The 20,178-nt window shown below is 52.2% G+C and overlaps 1 protein-coding gene across 1 annotated transcript in view; it reads left to right on the forward strand.

The window, feature by feature from the left end:
• The window catches only part of NLRC5 (NLR family CARD domain containing 5), a 111,548-nt gene extending 95,036 nt beyond the window's left edge, over positions 1-16,512 (forward strand). The window contains 20 exon segments of the mRNA XM_065898366.1: positions 1,699-1,782; positions 1,870-1,953; positions 4,180-4,266; positions 4,782-4,859; positions 5,650-5,733; positions 6,058-6,141; positions 7,710-7,793; positions 8,450-8,533; positions 9,991-10,086; positions 10,657-10,678; positions 11,260-11,315; positions 11,712-11,795; positions 12,085-12,168; positions 12,303-12,380; positions 13,091-13,174; positions 13,266-13,337; positions 13,629-13,712; positions 14,894-14,977; positions 15,343-15,426; positions 16,401-16,512. Coding sequence (XP_065754438.1) covers positions 1,699-1,782; positions 1,870-1,953; positions 4,180-4,266; positions 4,782-4,859; positions 5,650-5,733; positions 6,058-6,141; positions 7,710-7,793; positions 8,450-8,533; positions 9,991-10,086; positions 10,657-10,678; positions 11,260-11,315; positions 11,712-11,795; positions 12,085-12,168; positions 12,303-12,380; positions 13,091-13,174; positions 13,266-13,337; positions 13,629-13,712; positions 14,894-14,977; positions 15,343-15,426; positions 16,401-16,512 — 1,609 coding nt within the window.
• Positions 16,513-20,178: the final 3,666 nt, after the last annotated feature.

Here is a 20,178-nt window from a genome sequence, read left to right on the forward strand (position 1 = left end):
TGGTCTGGGGGGATGGGAAGGGGGGACAAGGGAGAGGAGGTTGACCCTGTGGTGGCCTCCATGCCTCCTTCCTCTCTGGGTCCTCTCCTCCTTCACACACCCTGCTTCAAGCTACTGCCTGGGTTTGCCTCTCCCCCACATCTGCCCCCAATCTCCCCTTACCTCCAGCCCCTGGGCTGGGCCTTTGAGTGGTATTTGTGCCCCTTAGCCACGTCCTAACTATAAGTCTGGAGGCTTCTGAGTTAAGAGATCAGACTCTGGAGCCACTTGGGATAAATCTTAGTTCTACCACTTAGCAGCTGTGTGACCTTGGACAAGTGACTTAACCTCTCTGTGTTTCAATTCCTCATCTGTAAAATGGGAATAATAGTGAGACCTACCCTTTAGGGTTATTGTGAGGATTGAATGAGTTAATATATATAAAGTGCTTGGAAAGGCCCTGGCTTATTTGAGTGTTGTATCAGTTGTTTATTATTACTGTTATTATTATTCCCCGCCCCCCCCCCCCCCCCCCCCCCGCCGTAGCCTTGAGCTCTGTCTGTCTCTCTCAGCCTTGGGTTAGTTCCTCTACATGTCTTACGTGGTCACCTTTGGTCGTGGCCTCTGAATCGGTCCACTGCCTCTGGCTAGGCCTCCTCCAATCATCCCACAGCACCTGGAGGGGTCTTCCCAACACACACATCTGAATGTGGTACTCCATTGCTCAAAGCCCTTCGGGGGCTCCCAGTTGCCCTCAGGATAAAGTCCAAATTCCTTGGCCTGGTCTTCTCCCTCAGAGTCTGATCTGGCTGTCACCTCCCGCCATATTCCTCCTCACTCCCCCCACCCCACTCCACACACACACCACCCTCACACCAAGTATATACACACCACATACCACCCACCCACCCACACACAGCACATGTGCGCACAAATTCAGCCACAAGGGATCTTTGTTCACCAAACACGCACTGCCTGATGGGGCTTCCCTGCTTCTGCGTACTCAGCCTGACGTTCTCTTCCCTACCTTTTCTGAGATCAAATTCTCCTAATCCTTTAAGACCCAGCTCAAACGTCAGCCCCTCCTGGACACCTCTGGTGGCCCCTGTCCTGTGAGAGGGAGCGGCCCCGTGGTGCTGTGCTGGGCCCTCTTCTCAGCCCGTCTGTCTGTGAGACAGTGTCCCGAGGCCTGTCTGCCGGCCACACGGGGCCAGGCAGTGGGAGGGCAGGGCCACAGCAAGAATCCCAGTCCCTCCTGCCCCCGAGGGAGCCTGAACTAGGGTGGTACTGGAGACTAGGGAAGCGGTCATGGGTTTGGGGTGTGGAGTCAGGCTGACTTGGATTGAAACCCGAATCTGTCCCTACTTCTTACCAGCTGTGTGTCCTCGGGTTGGCCACTTTCTCCGTCTGTAGGTGATGCTTTTGGGGTTCAGTGAGATACTACATGTAAGGCAGGCACTCCTGCGTGCTCACATGGCGCACCCAGAGGCTGGCCCAGGGCGTGCCTTATAGTCAGGGCTCAGTAAATGACTGACTCCTCGCACCTTCTTGGGAGGTGGTCTTTCCAAAGAGAAGAGAAGCTCCCAGGGCAGGGACTGCATCTTTGGCCTTTTCTCAGGCCTTTGGTCCAGGCCTTCGCACTCAGTGGAGGCTCCCCCGTGGGTCCTGGCAGTCCCAACAGGCCTCGCCCAAACTCTGTCCCTTGCCCTCTGCCCTCAGGCTGAGCGAGTGCAGCTTCGGGCCACAGCACGTGCCCAGACTGGCCACTGGCCTGAGCCAGGCCCTGCGGCTGACGGAGCTCACGTGAGTGACCAGGCCCCGCCCGTGGGGGCAGCTGAGGGGTGGAGAGTCCCTGCCAGAACCTCTCTGGTAACTGACCTCTGTCTGCAGGCTGACCCAGTGCTTCCTGGGCCTGGAGCAGCTAACCATCCTCCTGGGTCTGCTAAAGTGGCCGGCAGGGCTTCTCACTCTCAGGTATCGCCTGCCCGTGACCCTGGGAGGGGGCCGTGGTGGGAATGGGGGGCAGAAGTGGGCTCTGAAGTATGGGTCCCCCCGAGGTCATGGTCTTAGCCATTTCCTGCATCCGGAGCCCTGCCACCTGCATGTAGGACCACCCTGCCCATTAGTCCCAGAAACCCGCTCAGGCGCAGAGAAGCCGCCCTCCCCAAGGTGGGGCCTATGTTTGGAGACTTCAGAAAAAGAGGAAACTGAAAAGGACACTGAGCTGAGGTCAGAAATAACATGTAACAAATATCATGTTTGTATGTTCACTGCGATCATTTTAAAACTTTCAGAAAAACAGAAGATTCCAAAAAGTAGAAAAACAATTCTGAAAACTCATTTTCTCATCACCTAGTTCTGACAGTTGTTCCTGGTTTTCCATATTTGCCTCGAATTTTTACTTTTTAGCTGAAGTGTCTTAAAGTAAGATATAGATCTCATAAAATATCACTCCAAAATATTTCACCACAAGTTTTTAAAAAATAAGGACATTTTCTACATTATCACAGTTGAATCAGGACACCTACAAAAATCAGTAGCAATTCCTTAGTGGCAAGTATTACCCAGTCCAACCTAAAATTTCCCGCTTTCCCCAGATGGGACGGCTGGCTCTTTGGATCCAGGATCCCGTCAAGGTCCCCATTTGCATGGAGTGGTGATGGCTCTTCGGACCCTTAATGGGTGAACCGTTGACAAAATCGGTCCCCTGTGCTGTAGACCGTCCCACTTTCTGGCTCTGTCTGGTGCTTCCTTGTGATGTCATTGAGTTTGTTCCTCTAACCCCTGACTTTCCTGGAACTGGAAAGGCTCCATGGGATTTGTGTCTAAAAATACCTACTTCATGGCCAGTACTGTGCACTTTTCAACTCAGCCCCTGATGAGGCACATAGAGTCTGGTTGTTCCCCAACATGACATTTTTTAAAATTGTGGTAGAATACACATAACATAAGATTTACCATCTTAACCATTTTTAAATGCACAGTTCAGTAGTGTTAAGTACATTCACATTGCTGTGTAACCGAAACTTTTCACGCAAAACTGAAACTCAGTACCCATTAACCGCCCCCCCATTTTCCCCTCCCCCCAGTCCCTGGCTTTCTACTCACCTTTCTACTCTGTTTCTGTGGATCTCACTCCTCTAGGTGCATCATACAAGTGGGATCATACAGTATTTGTCTTTTTGTGATGGGCTTATTTCACTCAGCATAATATTCTCGGGGTTCATCCTTGTTGTACCATGTTATAGAATTTCCCCTCCTACTTAAGGCTGAATGATATTCCACGGTGTGTACACACCACATTTTCTTTAGCCATTCATCCATCAGTGGACATTTGGGTTGCTTCCACCTTTTGCCTATTGTGAGTAATGCTGCTACGAACATAGGTGTACGAATATCTCTATATCTCAGCTTTCAATTCTTTGGTGTAGAATCGCTAGATCACCCCAAATAGCATTTTAAAATAAAACTTGTCTTACTCTAAAAATAATGTGTACTCCTCGTAGAAATTTGTGGAAAACCCAGGAGAACGTAAGAAGAAAATAGTACTTTGAAAAAAAAATTCAACATAACTTTAGAAGCAGCAATGTTTTAAACAGCTCTCTTTTTTCCTGCTTCTGAATTAATTCATACAGGGACTTCCCTGGCAGTCCAGTGGTTAAGACTTCGCCTTCCAATGCATGGGGTGTGGGTTCAATCCCTGGTCGGGGAGCTAAGATCCCACGTGCCTTGTGGCCAAAAAACCAGAACATAAACAGAAGCAATGTTGTAACAAATCCAATAAAGACTTTAAAATAATGGTTCACATCCAAAAAAAATCTTTAAATTAATGCATACACATTGTAGGAAGTTCAGAAAATACTGAAAACTAAAGAAGAAATAAAATAAAAACACTTCAAGGGAATTCTACAATTGAAACAATCACCATTAACATTTAAGGTATCTTTCTCACAGCTCTGTCCCCCTGCTCCTCACGATATGGGTTTTTCCCTTTCCATATGTATTTTCCCTTCGGGCGGTTGCGTAACTGTTAGAACAAGGATGATGTTAATTTCCTGTTTGATGCTTATGCCTAACTTTAAATTTTATTGCTTTTAAAATCAGCAAAACCCAGAAAGCCTCTAGGCAGCCCCCTTGGCACTTTCCTCCCCGCCCCCACTAACCCTAGGTGACCTTCGTCTGTGTCCACCTCTGTGACAGGGTGGAGGAGCCGTGGGTGGGCAAAGCCGGGGTGCTCACGCTGCTAGAAGTCTGTGCCCAAGCCTCAGGCAACGTCACTGAAATAAGGTAAGTCCAGGGAGGAGGCCCCTCAAGTTCTTCATCTTTTCATGACCATTGGGACCATCCGTCATCTAGACATTGGTCTCTTGTCCTGTGGGGTAATAGCAGCATCCCTAGTGAGTTCTCTGGGTCCCCAAGATGGCAGGAGCTCCTGGGGCATATGTGAGGGGCTACACATACTTGTTGGGACTTGTGCAGTAGGCAAGCCGCAGGACCAGAGAGAGGAAGGCAGCCCCAGGTTCAAGACAAAGAGCTGTTAGATCCCAGACAGACACTGCTGGAAGTCCATGCTGGTTGTCTGGAAGGGGCCCCTGGTGACAGTAACACACACCATGGCTCTGTGACCAGAGGTGCCAGGATCCCGTGGACTAGCTAAGAGCAAAGGCGCTGGTGTCTCGCTGACCTATGTCCAGATCCCCACTGGGTCTGGGAGCTCAGTCAGCTGAGCAGCCCCAGTCCCAGCACAGCCGATACGGGAAAGCTGCTGTGGGTCTCACGCTGGCTACCCCTTCCCTTCTCAGCATCTCCGAGACCCAGCAGCAGCTCTGTATCCAGCTGGAATTTCCCCATCAGGAGAACCCAGAAGCCACGACCCTCAGGTGAGACCCAGTACCTGGGGCCCCAAGAGAGAGGCTGGTGATGGAGGGAGGGGGAGAGGGGGGTACTGCTGCTTCTGACCAATAATTCTTATGCCCCTGCTCAGAGTCCTTTGATGCCCAAAGTCTCTACATGGCCTGTGAGATCTAGCCCAACCTACCTCTTCATGCGATCTATCCCTACCCCAAACCCCAGTCTAGGCTCCAGCTAAGCTTCCAGTACCTTAAACACCACCTTGCTCTCTGACCGCAGGGCCTTTGCACAGGCTGTTTCCTGCCCAGAATATTCTCTCCTCCCTTTCCTTCTTCATCCTTCTTCACCTGGCTAACTCGACCTCATCCTTCAGGTCTCAGTTTAAATGCCACCATCTCAGGGAGGCCCCTCCAACCCACCCAGACTTAGTCAAGTCCTCCCATCATCCATTCTTACAGATGCCTGGGTTCACAGCTCCTCTAATCCATATAGCACATTTCTGGAAATTAAAATGTCACCTCTTTGGGGGAATGCAGCCCTGCAAGTATACATTGTGAGGACTAGACCATACCTGGATCTCAGCCCCAACTCACTTCCTTGGCTGGGTCTCCTTGTGCAGTGAACAACCTGCACAGCCATACCAGGTGCCCCATCCTGACCTCTCCTTCATAGTACTTCCCATGATTGATTAGTAAATTGGGGGACTTTATTTGATTAGCATTTATTTACCACCGTAAGAAACGCTCCTTGCAAGTAGGGACTGAGTCCCTGGTACTGAGCCAGGTGTTTAGAAGCTGCTGCCTCCCTCTCCACCTCCAGGCTGGCTCACCGTGACCTTGGGGCCCACCACAGCCTTCTTGCCAGGCAGCTGATGGAGACCTGCGCCCGGCTGCGGCAGCTCAGGTCAGCACCTTGAAACGCTGTCTGGGGCCCTGAGTTCTCTGATTGACCCCAGTGCCCGCTCCAGGCCACAGGTGAGAGGCTGGCCAGTGCAGGATGGAGATGAGCAGAGCGTGGGGCTGTGCTAGCATTCTTGCTTCCCTCTGCAGGAGAGAATCACACCTGGCCAGTGGGGGAGAGCCCCAGGGTGGCAGAGGGGAGCCCTGCCCCACTGGGAGCTCTTGGGTGGGCCTTTCCCCTCTCTTGGCCTCCCCATCTTTGTGTGATGTTTGATCCCTGAGGTGTGTCCAGCCTGAAATCCTCTGGAATATGCTTGGGCCTTTTCAGCTTGTCCCAGGTGAACCTCTGCGAAGCCAGTGCTCTGCTGCTACAAAGCCTCCTGCTGTCCCTCTCTGAGCTGAAGAACTTCCGGTATGCAGACAAGACTTTCACTCAGGGCCTCCCCCGCACTTCCGGCCCCCTGCAGCTCAGCCCCACCCCCACACTTCCTGTTCTCCCCAACCCTGCGCTCAAAGGAGCTCTGTGTCCCCATCCCATGGGCTGGGACCACACATGACCCTGGAGATGATGCCAGGGTTCACGGTCATCTACATGGCCATGTGGCATGAAGGTGATTCCCTTTTGAATGCTCTTTCTTTTTCTTTTCTTTATTATTTGGAAATAATTGCAAACTAATAGAAAAGTTACGAGAAGACTGAGAACCTCCATATGCCATTTTCCCAGATTAACCCTTTGTCATTATTTTTTCACATTGGCTCTTTTCTTCCCTTCCTCCTTCCTCACCCCTCCCCTCTCTTCTTCACCCCCCCCCTTTCTTGTTCTGAACCATTTGAAAGTAAGTTGTATATTTATGCCCCTTCGCCCCTTAATATTTCAGTGAATTTCCTAAGAACAAGAACATTCTCTCCCCTAATCCAGTAAAAGTATGAAATTCAGGCAATTTAACATGGATATCCTACTATTATCTAAGCTACAGTTTATATTCCAATTTTGCCAATTGTCCCAATAATGTTTATTGCATTTTTTTTTCAGTCCTGGATTCCATCCAGGATCACACACTGTGTTCAGTTGTCATCTCTCTTTAGTCTCCTTCAATTTGGAATGTGTCCTCAGCCCCTCTTTGTGTTTCACACTGTCATGACATGTACCTGGCAGTTATTTTGTAGAACGCCCTTCTGCTTGGCTTTCTCTGCTGTTTCCTCATGCTTAGATTTAGGTTCTGCATTGGGGGCAGGAATATCACAGAGGTGCTGCTGTGCTCTTCTCAGTGTGTCACACCGGGCGGCCCATCATGCCTACTTGTCCCCTTACTGGGGATGTTAACTGTGATCTCCTGGTTAAGGTGGTGTCTGCCAGGTTTCTTCACTTGCAAAGCTACTGTTTTTCCCTTTGTAATTAACCAGTTATCTGGTAGGAAGATACCTTAAGATGATGTAAATATCCCGGTCTTCCTCAAACTTTCACCCAGGAAGTTTAGCATCCATTGGTAATTCTTGCCTGAATCAAATATCAAGGATGATGGTTGCAAAGTGGAGCTTTTGTAACTCTCAGTTCTCTTTTAATTCAACCGATCACATCAGGGGGAAGGTCTCCTTTTGGTACTAATATATCTTTAACACCCTCTCCAATACTTGCTACATTTTCTGTTTAAATAAAGATGCAGAGCTCATGGTAAGTGACAGTAACTAGCTAGACTTCACAGTGATGCCTGATTATGACAGACATTGTGAAGTTGCTACCTGAATGATTGTGGTTTAAACAAGTATTCAACTAGTCCATGTTCCTGCCTCCAAGCTATGTCTTGACTTAAAGATTCCCTGATGGGAGAGATTTATGAAGGGAAGGAAGGTCCCCTCCCACTGCCCCCCAGGAACCATTCCCCACCCCTCCTCCTTGCCCTCTGCCACCAGCATCCAGAGCTCCCAAGACCCAGAGCTCCTACCTGACCTGCCTCCCTTTGGCCCTTTGACCCCCACCAGGCTGACCTCCAGCTGTGTGAGCTCCAGTGCGCTAGCCCACCTGACATCTGGTCTAAGCCACTGTCACCACCTGGAGGAGCTGGAGTGAGTTGTGGGGTGGAAGGGTCCGGGAGGGGATGGCCCAGCAAAGGCAAAGGGTGGGGAGGACAGTTGTGCCTTTGGTTAAAGTGGGTGGTGGGACTTCAGCCTATCGCTTTTCTCCCTGATGAAGCCCGGCAACTCTGGGTGTGGCTTGGGGAAGGCTGAGCGCTGGGTTCTTGGTCCCAACTTTATCACTCACTCAGAGTGACCTTGGGCGAATAACTGTGCCTCTCTAGACTTGGACAGCCTCATCTGTAAAATGGGGCTCATCATCCTTTTCTGCCAAGAGCGGCTCTGGGTGTTGGGTAGAGAGAGAGCTAAGGGGCAGAAGGGATCATTGCACGTGTGTGTGTGTGTGTGTGTGTGTGTGTGTTTGTCACTTGTCCCTGGCTTCCTCTGGTGCAGCCCTCATCCAGGGCATCCTTTCTCAGCTGGGTCAGCTGTGACTGCAGTGCCCACCTCCTCGGGGACCCCAGAGCCTGACCCTTGGGGCCAGGAATGTCCCTGTGCAGCCTGGGTAGGAAGGGTGGTCTGGGATCTGTGGACCCAGAGCCAGCCTCCTGGGGGGACTGGGGTGGTAAGGGGGACTGATTTGACAGCTCAGCTCCAGGGGCTGGGCAGGCTTGTCTAACCCTCACCTCATGCTTGTTCCCCTCCAGCTTGTCTAACAATCAACTTGGCGAGGAGGGTACCAAGGTGCTGACGGGGGCCCTTGAGGGCAAGTGCTGGCTGAAGAGGCTTGAGTAAGTGGTGGTGGTTAATGGGGGTGAGAGCAGGGGAGTTGGGAGCATGTCTAAGAACCTTTGCATCTCTAGTGAACACCCCACTGTCAATCTCCTGGATGGACTCAGGTGAGCTGAATGCCCTCCCTTTTCCCTCCTTACCTGGCTCTGGGTGTTATCAAAATGCTTGATCATAAGGAACAGAATACTCAGTCAAAGCAACCCAACCCAGAAATGTATTAACTCGTGTCACAGAAAATAATAAGGCAACTGATTTCAGGCTTGGTTGGATCCAGGTTCTCTATTTGTTCCCCCTCCTCCCTCCCTCCCTCTCTCTCTCTCCCTTCCCCTCCCTCTCTCCTCCCCACCCCCCATCTCTTTACTTCATCCTCAGGCAGGCTCTTCCTGCAGCTGCAGGTTCACTTTCTACCAGCCAAGTGGAAAGGGAGCACCTTTTTCCCTGTACCTACAACACAAGTCCCTAGAATGACTCTCACTGGACTAGCCCAGGTCACATGCCCACCCCTAAACCAATCACTGCGGCTCTAAGCACACGATAATCTGATTGGCCAGATCTGGGTCACATGCCCATCCAATCATCTGGACTGAGTCAGGGGTGGTATTTCAGGGGACTATTAACACAAGACAGGGAAACAAACTCTGGGCAGGAAAAAAAACCCATAGATGACCACTGCCATGTGCCTACAATCGTTTCCTTAGTAACTGGCAACTTTTACTCTCACCTATAATTTGGAGTCACCAAATTCTTAGAAACGTTGGAAACAGCCGCAGTCTGAAGGACAGGTCCCCATCCTGCACAGACGTGACAGTATCGAGACAGAACACTTGACAAGGCATCTTCTGCTTTTAATCTCTAAGTTTATCCGTTGACCAAAAATACACACGAATTATAAAAAGTTCCATCATCATAGAAATATGTAACAATGAACGTGAAATCCCTGGCAATGACACCCCCTGGGAAAACTTCTGTAAATGAGCAGTTTGTGAGTTTTCTCTCCTGCCCAAGGTGGGGCCATGGGTAACACATGGTTGGGCCCAGGAATGGGAATCCTACAGCCTTGGGTTCTGTTCCTGATGCTGCCGCTTTCTGTGTGTGACTGCTGGGCCTCAGTGTGCCTCATCTGTAAAATGGGGATAACTGTATATCATATCATCTCTACATGGCCCTTAGTATGTGCTTGGTATGTGGTCGCTATGATTACTGATCAGTAGTCTGGGTCTAGTGTGATTCAGAATATAGAACTGCTGCCTGGATGACTGTAATCATTCTTACAGAGAAAACAGCCTTTGGATTTCCCGGTGCAGTTTTGTTTGTACAGTTTTGGGGGTTTTTTTTTTACACTGTGTGGATGTAAGTGGCTGTCTTGGAGATCACTGGGCATTGCTGAGCACTCAAGGTCTGCGTCAGGGACCCGAGCCCAGTATGCCAAGTCCTCCTGTGGCCTCCTCTCCTCCAGCCTCAGCCACCTCCCACTGGGCGGCTCTACCCTGGCTGCACTCACTCGAGGACTAAGCCACATGACCCTCCTGCAGAGCCTCCGGTGAGTAACCAAGTGACCCCATAGGAGTGAGTAGGAGGAGGTACTTCCAAGTTCTGCTGGGACCACCCATCTAGGGAAACACTGGGGCACCTCCCTGAGAACCCTCTGTGGCTCCTGTCCTCGCCACATTCCTATAACCCTCCCAGGTCGGTGTCACAGCTCTTGCCTTTTACTGCCACCAGCTTCCTCTGCGCTACACAAGTGACCTGAAGGAGCTGATCCCAAGTCCTAGGACAACCCTTCATGTGCACAAATTCATCCTCTGTTCTTGTTCATGTTTCTGATTCACGGTTGTGGGTTGCCTAGATTCTGCATTTCAAGCTCCCAGGTGCTGCCAGTTCTGGGGGCCACAGACCACACTTTGAGTAGTGATGGTCTAGCCTCAGAGCTGATGACCTTGATATTCTGCCCTTGTGCCCCTGGCCACTTTGAGAAACAAATAGCACATGTTCTTTTCATGTGATTTTTCAAAATATGAAATATTGTGACTCTAAACAAACCCAAGCAATGACAAAGCATTGTTTTGTTTTTATCCAAGTCCCAGCCCCCCACTCTGGCAGGGTAGAGCATGTAGGAGATGAGCTCAGAGAGTTTGGGGGACCAGGTCATTTCACCCCAAATTAATTTACCAAAAGGCAGTTCCCTAAAAATTAATTTGCAAAACGAAAGGCAACAAAACAAACAACCCTCAGACTAATGCATCAGCTGTTTTGTTTCGTTTGTCTCTTCCCCCCATTCACAGAGGCAGGGTGTGGTCAAGTGCAGAAAAGACCATAAATAGACTGGGTTTAAGGAAAAGCCCACTGTTTTTATAGATTAGAACGGGATGAGTTGTGAGAGACACGTGAAACTGACATTCAGCCGGGCTGGCCTGAAGATCCCTGACATAGGGGCAGAGGCAAAGCCTGGCCAAACCAAAAAAATGTGGCCACTGCTCCAGGCCAATGGCTCTGGCCTTTCATTTCCACCTTGCCTGTGAGGCCGTGGGGGTCTTTGGCCCATCACGGCTCCTCCCTGGGCCTCCTCCGAATTCTCCTCTGGGTATTAGGTACAGTCTGCCCACCTTGCCCATCCCCCTCCCTCGGACGTTTTGTGACTGACATGTGAGTTCCTGGAAGTGTAAAGGCTCTGCAAACTGTGGAGTTCTTAGCACTGCACTTGCAAATGCCTTCACTCCTGACTAAGGCTTCTTGGCCCTGCTTCTCCAGTCTGAGAGCTGCCACCAGCTTGGAGGAGCTAGGGTGAGTTGCCTGTCCCTCCCCCAGACCCAAGACAGCTTTGGCAGGGGAAGGTGACAGAAGCAAGGGGCCCCTGGAGGACACTCTTCACTTCCTAGTCTCGTCACCTTCACCCACTCATATACTGCATCACCCCAGACCCAGAGCCTCGGGAAACCCAAAGACAGGATATGAGAGTGTTGATTGCAGCAAGAAGGATTTAGGTCAGACACCGGGGAGAACATCCTAAACAGAAGACAAGAGTTTGGAGTCCTCACCCAACATAGGGTGAGAGGACTTTATCACTGTGGCTGAGGCCTTTCTCTAGACGTTGGCCTCCTCTTCTGGGATGAGGACACAGACAAGATGAGATGGGTGGCAGGCTGATGGTTGCAATTCCCCTGCTGTTCTCTCCCCAAGCTTGAGCCACAACCAGATTGGAGACACCGGTGCCCAGAACTTAGCTGCTGTCCTGCCGGGACTGCCTGAGCTCAGGAAGATAGAGTGAGTGGCCAGCCCTCCTGACAGGGGTCCTCAGCAGCTACACCATGGTCCAGGGAGACTCTGGCTCCCCCCTGTAACCTCAGTGTCTAGGCCCTGGGGCTGGTTACCTCCTGGAACTGTTGATCTGGGGACCTTGAGCCAGCCCAATCCCCTGCTCTTCCCTGGGCCTCTCTGTCCCATCAGGCTGGGACAGCGTGTGGCGAGAGTGCTGTCTCTTAGGGCCCTAGCAGATGTGGTGGGGTTGGCGGGGGACAGGGGAGTCAAGGGTGTGACGTCTGCCCCTCCTCAGCCTCTCGGCGAATGGCATCGGCCCGGCAGGGGGAGCACGGTTGGCGGAGTGTCTCCCGCTTTGCAGGCACCTAGAGGAGCTGATGTGAGTGTCTGCCCTGGTGGGCTGCCCTCTGTGTCCCCGCAGGCCACCTGGCCCTTGGGTCCCCCAGTAGGCACAGGGCAGGGGTATGGAGCAGGCCAGCCTGGTGCTCAATTTCATCCCCTCTCCTCTTCCAGGCTCGGCTACAACGCCCTGGGAGACCCCACAGCCCTGGGGCTGGCCAGGGGGCTGCCCCGGCACCTGAGGGTCCTGCAGTGAGTGGCCCCCTGCCCGCGGTGTGTGCAGGGTTAGCGGGAGGGGTTCCCCAAGGAGCACTAGGGGACCGAGGCTCCCATCGGCTGAGCTGCCCTGCCTTAGGGGAAACCGTGGCGTGTGCTGGGGCTGGCTGCCCCTCCCCCACCTGCTTCTCCCCTGCCTCTGGAGCCTGGGACAGGGAGATCAGGAGACCCAGCCTCGTCCTGGCTCTGCCACCAGCCCCCTGTGGGCCCTTGGCCAAGCCCCTGCCCCTTCTGAGTCTCAGTTTCCTCATAGCTCAGTGTACCCTGTGAGCCAGTCTCCGAGGGGGAGTGAGGAAGTGTCAGCAAAGGGCTATGCAGGAGAAAAGCGACCTGCCACTTTACAGTTTATGTCCATGGTCTCATCTGAGCCCTGTGAGGCCGGGATTTCTACTTGCTCCATTTTCCAGGCAAGGAAACTAAAGCCTGGAGAGGTGTGGAAAGCTTTACCCTATTAATACATTAAGGAGCCAGGCCTTGAACTTGGGATCTCAGACCCCAAAGCCAGGGCCCTTGATACCCACCCAGGTCCTATGTGGGTGGGGAGAGGGGTTAGGGTGGCAGTTACCCAGAGACTGTCTAAGGTCTGGCAGTGCAGCCTGAGACAAGGCTCAGGGTGGGGGGATCTAGCGCCCCCCAGTTCCCATACCTGGTCCCCCAGGCTCCCCTCACCCCTTCCCTTTCCTCAGCCTGACATCCAGCCATCTTGGCCCAGAGGGAGCACTGAGCCTGGGCCAGGCCCTGGATGGATGCCCACACATGGAAGAGATCAGGTGAGTAGAGGCCGCGGAGCCTGGGCAGGGGGCCAGGCCCGGGGGGGGTGGTCTGGGGCTTCCTCTCACAGGTGTCTCCCCTGCCCTGCAGCTTGGCAGAGAACAACTTGGCCGGAGGGGTCCCACATTTCCATCTGGGGCTCCCACTGCTCCGGCAGATCGAGTAAGTAGCCTCCTCTGACTGCCCGGGGAGCTGGGGTGCTGTAGGGGGCAGTCCTTCTCTGGCTGAGCCTGATACCTGGGAAGGCTTTTGAAGTGACAGAGGCCTCACGTATGGGGGGAGCCTGGAACTAAAAAAAGAGGGCGCACTTTCCTAAGACTCCCAGCCTGCCCCAGATGCTGGCCACTCTGCTTCCTCCTGCTGTGATTGCAGGGTGGGGAGAGGGCCACTAGGCTGAGGGTGCCCCTGACTCAGATACCTCCCTCCCATCCCCTTCTCCGTCTCCATCTCCAGCCTGGTGTCGTGTGAGATTGACAACCAGACTGCCAAGCCCCTCACTGCCAGCTTCGTCCTCTGCCCGGCCCTGGAAGAAATCATGTGAGTGCCTGGGAGAGCCCTGAGCTGGGCAAAGTGGGCACCTGGGGGCCTGGTTCCTTCCTCCCTGGAGGTCTTCCCATCTTGTACGGGGAAGGTCATTCTTTCTCAAAGCTCCTCTCGAGGAAGTTTTAACACTTGAGCTGCGAGTGTTGTTTGTCTAAGCCATTCACCCTTTCCTGCCCATTTCCCCATCTGTGGAGGGTGAGAGGGGCAGTGGACCAGATGGAGATGGTTAGGACCATTTCCCGATTGTCCCTTTGGGAAGCGTCTGGATAGACTACCTCACCGGGTTTATGGAGCCTTGATTTACGAACCACCTGTTGGTAGTGAGGAGTGGCTGAAAGCAGCAGGCCCCCCGACCTGCCCACTGGCCATGCCCACCTCCCTCTTGGCCATCAGAGGTGCTCAGACCTTGGGGCCTGGCAGTACTGCCTCAGGGATAAACTAGATTGCCAGGACTAGCCTGGGACCCTGAGCATGGTGGAAGAAAATGGGATTTCCTTAAGTACAGGACACAAGGGATTACAAGATTTTAGGTTTGCATCCTAAAGTTTTAATTCTTCTCATTACTTTACACCAAAGAGAAAGTCTCAGATCAGGGCTAACTCACCAAACACTGGTGATTATCCCTTTTTAGCCAGCAGGGGGCAGACCACAGGGTTAGCGCCTTAGGAAGGACGCAGGTTCCAGCTAGAAGTTAATACCATTGTTTGCACTGTGTTTACCCTTGTAACTACCTTCTACTTAGGGTCCTTAACACAAGTCTTTCATTGATAGCAGTGATAAATGTTTCCTAAGATCAGCTTCTTAAAGTGAAAAAAAAAGAGTCAGGATGGAGGCACACGCACGGTGGAAATAATACAGGCGGTACATGGATGTAGCAGAGTCAGGACGGAGGCACACGCACGGTGGAAGTTTGGATCATGATGTCTCCACAGACCTCGTGTTCTGAACTCTCAGGACAGCCAGCTCCTAAGCTGTCTGGGTTCTGAGGGATGACCGGCTCGGGAATGGGGTGGGGAGGTAGGAAGGAGCCTCCTGTGCCTTGTAAAGCCTTCAGGGAGGGCCTGCAGGACCCCGTGGCGCTCCCCCATCCCCGTGGCCCCCAGCCCTCCCCACCTGCCCCCTGTCTCTACCCTCACTGCTCTCCTGCCACTGACATTGGCACCCCTACCCTGCAGGCTGTCCTGGAATCTGCTCGGGGATGAGGCAGCTGCTGAACTGGCCCGGGTCCTGCCGCAGATGGGCCGGCTGAAGAGAATGGAGTATGAGGGGCACATCCGGGGAAGCCAGAAGGGGGTGGGGAGGACCAAAGGGGGACCTGTGTCCTGGGGAAAGCCAAGAGTCCACTGGGTCAGGCCCCTAACTCCCAGGAAGCCCTCCTGGATTTGCTCACTCCGGTCCACTCCAAGCCCCTGTCAAGCTTAGCTCTCCCTGGGTCCCGGCCTTCCGCCTTCCCGCTGCACTGCTGAATGTTGAGTTCTCTAAGCACATGTGTGGGGAGCCTTTGTTCCCCCCGCCCAACTTGGCACAGGGAAGGGACACAGGGAATCACCCCTCCGGCCGCCTCCTCCCCATCTCACCATCTCAAGTCAGTCTCTTTCCCCTTCCTCCGCCATCCGTCGGGAAGCCTGGAGAAGAATCGGATCACAGCTTATGGAGCCTGGCTTCTGGCTGAAGGGCTGGCGCAGGGGTCTGGCATCCAAGTCATTCGGTAACAGGACTTGCAGGGGCAGGGATGGTTGGGGCTGGGGTGAGCACACCAACCTCTACAATGTAAAGGCACCTCCTGTAGGAGAAGGCAGGACCTGGGTCGGGAATTATCCAAAGAGATTTGGACCGCACCATCAGGGATTTGGCAGCAAGCAGACCTGGATCAAATCCCAGCTCTGCCAGTTGCCGATTGCGTAACTTTGCATCAGTAACTCAAGCTCTCTGAACCTCAGTTTCCTCCTTTGTAAAATGGAGGTAGTGATAGTATCTACCTCAGAGAGGTGCTCTGCAGAGTAAATGATTATATAAAGCACTGCGCGCAATGCCGGGCACATAGTAAGCACTTAAAATGGTAGCTATCATCAGGACCACCACATACAGTTGTATAGGTGGTGCACTGAACTTCAGAGTATTGCATCTAAGGGACACCACTCACATAGTAGACGTGTTAGGTTTCTAGTAGTAGTGAAGTGCCTCGCTCTATAATACAGTATATTATGATAATTTCAGACGATGGAAGTAAAGTGTCCTAAAGAAGGGGAGCTTTTTCCTTATTTGTCCAAAGTGTCATATGAGCATGGCCTGGGGAAGAAGCTAGCTCCCGGGGAAGAAGACTGAGTGGAGGGGACTTCCCTGGCGATCCAGTGGTTAAGACTCCACGCTTCCTCTGCAGGGGGCATGGGTTCAATCCCCGATCAGGGAACTAAGATCCCGTATGCCGTGCGTTGTAGCCAAAAATAAATAAATAAATAAATAAGATTGAGTGGAAGAAGTCCGGGTGGGCATGGGGGATACCATCTCCCTAAGGTAGCCATGCTGGCCTAATACCTGCTGCTGCCTACCAGGTAACTCTGGAAACAGCTCTTACCCTTTGGGGCCTTGGTTTCCCCATCTGTAGGTTGGGCAGAGGGCAGAGATAAGACAATAAGTGAGCAGCTCCCAGTGCTGAGAAGAGTCTGTCTCTGTGCCCTACAGCCTCTGGAATAACCCCATCCACCCGGAGATGGTCGAGCGTCTGCAGAGCCAGGAGCCCAGGCTGGACTTTGCTTTCTTCGACAACCAGCCACAGGTCCCTCACGGCACTTGATGGCCCCTCGAGACCTTTCAAATGCAGCCGAGTGATGCCAACTTCCACCCACCAGGATAGAGGACTCAGGAAGAGAGCCTCAGCTGGCTGTCCCTGTACCCTGCCCCACAAGGGGGAGACAGGTTTTTCCTGCAACAGTCTTCGGGGAGGACTTTTTTGGCAACAAAGGACCTAGTATAGCCAATAGACTACCCTACATCCCATGGGACATGCATGACCAGCCATAAACATGTAACACAATGAGCATGTCATGGTGTGATGCGTGACACAGAAGGTCACACGGGACAGCATTCCATGTGACATTGCATGAAACTTGCAGTGTGGCCTGTGGGTTAATGTTATGGGTCTTAGCACTACATGTGATATATGAGACATAACAAATGTCCGTGCCATGTGGCTGGCCAGATGCCCTCAGGCAGGTCCAAGATCTAATTTATTACTTTTTTAAACCAAGTGTGTATTTATAAATTGCATTTCCAGAGCAGCTAAGCCAGAAAATGTCTTCCGCCCAGAATGGGATGGGGAGAGCATCCAATCACTGACCGCCCAGTGGCCCGAGGGCCAAGGCTGTGGGCCAAGCCAGGGATTTAGCCATGAGGCTTCCAGATGAGTATCCTCCTGCCTCAAGCCTCAGTTTTCCCATCTGTGAATTGGATCACCCACTCTCCCTTAGTTTCCTAGGACTTTAGGCCCAGGTCCAGGTAGAGCCAGCCTGACCTTGGACAGGCCCAGTCCGTGCTGTGTAAGGGACGAAGCTATGCCTAAGGGTGCAGGGGGTGGGGACTGCCAAAATATTCAGGTGAGGCCACTGGATCAAGCCACTACCTCAGCAGAATCTGAGTGAGCTCCCAGGGGCTGCATGTGTTACACAGTGTTCTCATTACTTCCAAGAGGGCCAAAGGGTGGCCCTGCTACACTGCAAGCTAAGTTTGACCAATAAATGTGGGTGATCTTCCAGCCTCTAGCCTGAGTCTGATGTGTCCCACCACCTCACCAAAGTCAGAAGTGGTTCACCCCCTGCCCTGGGGACTGGAGAGCAGGGCAGACTACAGAGAGAAATGCTGAGAGGAACACTGGCCTGGGAGTCAGGAGGCATGGGGTCAAGTCCAGACTCTGTCTCTATGTGTGGTCATGTGATCGTAGGCAAGTGACGACCTCTCTCCAGAGCTCACCTGCACCATGAGGGTATTGTAGAAGCTCATAGTGTTAGAAACAGTCTTTGTTTGTTTGGCTTGCATTATATTTACGCTCTTTTCTGATTTAACTGTTAGTATTTTAAATTGGGAACTTTGACCCAAAATTCAGATTTTCAGCTTCTCGTAGGTGCTAGTCCAGCATTCCCACTCAAGAGTAATCTGCTGGGGACGTATGACTGTGTCCTTTAGATGTGGCGCACATCCGTCAGTTTGCCGCAGTCCCCACCACTCCGCAGTGTATCCCCTCTCACTATTGCTGCTTGCCTGGTCCTTGTGAGAGCCTGGGAACTCCTGGCTAAAGGATTTCCACAGGCAGGTGGTACATCAAGAACATGGCTTTGCAAGTCAGACGGGCACGGAATGGAATGTGACTTGACCCCTTGCTGCCTGTCCTCAAGGCCAGGAACGGTTTCTATACATGTTAGTAACACCCCTGGCCCCCAGGACTTTCAGAGGGGTCAGGGAAGCAAAGTGTACAAAGTCCCTAGTATGAAGAGGTAGGTACTGGTTACATGCTCGTTCTCTTCCCTTTTAAGGCTGAATGTCGTATGAAGTGAAGAGGTGTTTGAAATGGCAGGAGAACAGCACTGCCTCTCCATCACCTACCTGTGGGTTGAACAAGTCCATATCTGGGGAGCCTTCCTCCAGAGCTGCACTCCACTGTAAAAAGTGGAGCAGGGAGGGTGCAGTTACTACTGAGCACCACTGGAGGGCAGGCTGGCCCACTGGCGAGTCCTGAGATAACTTCACCACTGTACCCAGAATGAAGTTAGGAAGTGATGCTAGAGGCTGTTCCCACCTGGCTTGGGAACCTGGGATATCCCAGCTGGCTTGTGGCTCACCTGGATGGCTTGGCCTTGACCTTTGCCACCCTCCATGTTGTCCTCGGTCCCCCGCCAAGCATGAGGAGAAAGTCCTCCAGCCAAATGCCAAATACCCACACCCCACACAGGGACACTCTTTCTCGGGCCAGGATCAGGGCACACCTGGCATCAAGTGGGGCCATCAGCCTGGTCCTGGGGGAGGGGATGGGCAGGTAGAGGATCCAAGAAGTTTACCTGGAAACCTTGAGTCCCAATTCAGTCTTTCCCTTCTGGGAAAGGATGCCAAGGCCATCAGGGTGCACCTTCACGCCAAGGAGGGTTGTACTGCTTCCTCCCCTTGCCTAAGACTGGAGTATGAATTCCACAAAGCCTGAGGAGCCTTTGACCGGGAAGGTCACAGATGAGGAAGGAACAGAGCACTGACCAGAAGCTCCAGCCCAGGTGAACCGCACACCACGCAGAGCCCAGAGCTCAGAGCCACTTCATTTGCTGCTTATTTATTTTCCTTTTCCCTTCTTCTTTCCCCTTTAGCTCTGCCCAAGTTCTAAACTCCAAGAAACTTGCAGCAGCTGTCCTGAAATACACCACAGTACTGTCAGCACCACAGAGCCGCCTGGGCCCAAGTCAGGTGCGGTCACCATGCTCATTTCATTAAGAAACTTCCTCTCCGGCCACCTACTTGTTTGGAGGCCTGGACTATTTTTCTACCCCATGCTGATGAGGTCTCCCTGCCCCTTTCCTCCCCAAAGTAAGCTCAGTTTAAACAGATCTATGAAAACAGATAAAATGCAAAGAAAAGTAAGGCTCTGGGCCAGTAAGCAGTGTAATCAAAATGGCGCTCCCTGTTTCTACACGTGAGTCTTCCCACTAAGAAGGTAATCGGGCTGGTAAGTTCCCATGTCTAACTGCCAGGCTGGGATCAGCTCATTTTGCTGCTTTGTCACTTGGCCTCCATCCTATGGTTTTACAGATTGAATATCCACCTTTCTGATGGGAGTCACAGAATCTTCCTTCCCACCCGCTCCAGTCTCAAATCCTCCCAAATTGCCCCCTCTGTCCTTCCCCTAAACATACACGTGTCTGAAATCCACTGTCCAGGCCAGTACCTCTCAAACTGAAAAATCATAGTTACAGACACTGCAACGTGCATTGAATCATCTGTGGATCTCATTAATTTGCAAATTCTGATTCAACGGGTCTGGGGCGGAGCCTGGGATTCTGCATTTCTAAGAAGCCCCCAAGTAATGCTGCTGGCCCACACTTAGTGAAACTGCAGACTGGTGAGTAGATCTCAATCCTGACTGCACCTTAGAATCACCTGGGGAGCTTTTAAGGCTGCCTTCCTAAGACTAGAGTGGTATTTAGAAAGCTCTGCAGGTGGTTCTGACGTGCAGCCAGCATTGGAGACCCACTAGTCTGGAGTATGCTGCCCCTCAGAGAGGCGAGGTAACCCTTTGCACCTACCTTATTTTTTGTCCTGGTAGATCCTGGTGACCCTCCTTTCTCAGATGAGGACACCGAGACCCAGAGATTTTTCCTAACTTGCCCAAAGGTAAGCTTGTAAGTATAGTAAGTGAAAACTAGTAAGGGGTAGCACCAGGAATTGAACCTGTGTCTTCACAACCTTTTTTTTTAAACTTTTTTTT

The sequence above is a fragment of the Phocoena phocoena genome, chromosome 20, assembly GCF_963924675.1.
Source record: "Phocoena phocoena chromosome 20, mPhoPho1.1, whole genome shotgun sequence".
Lineage (NCBI taxonomy): Eukaryota > Metazoa > Chordata > Mammalia > Artiodactyla > Phocoenidae > Phocoena > Phocoena phocoena.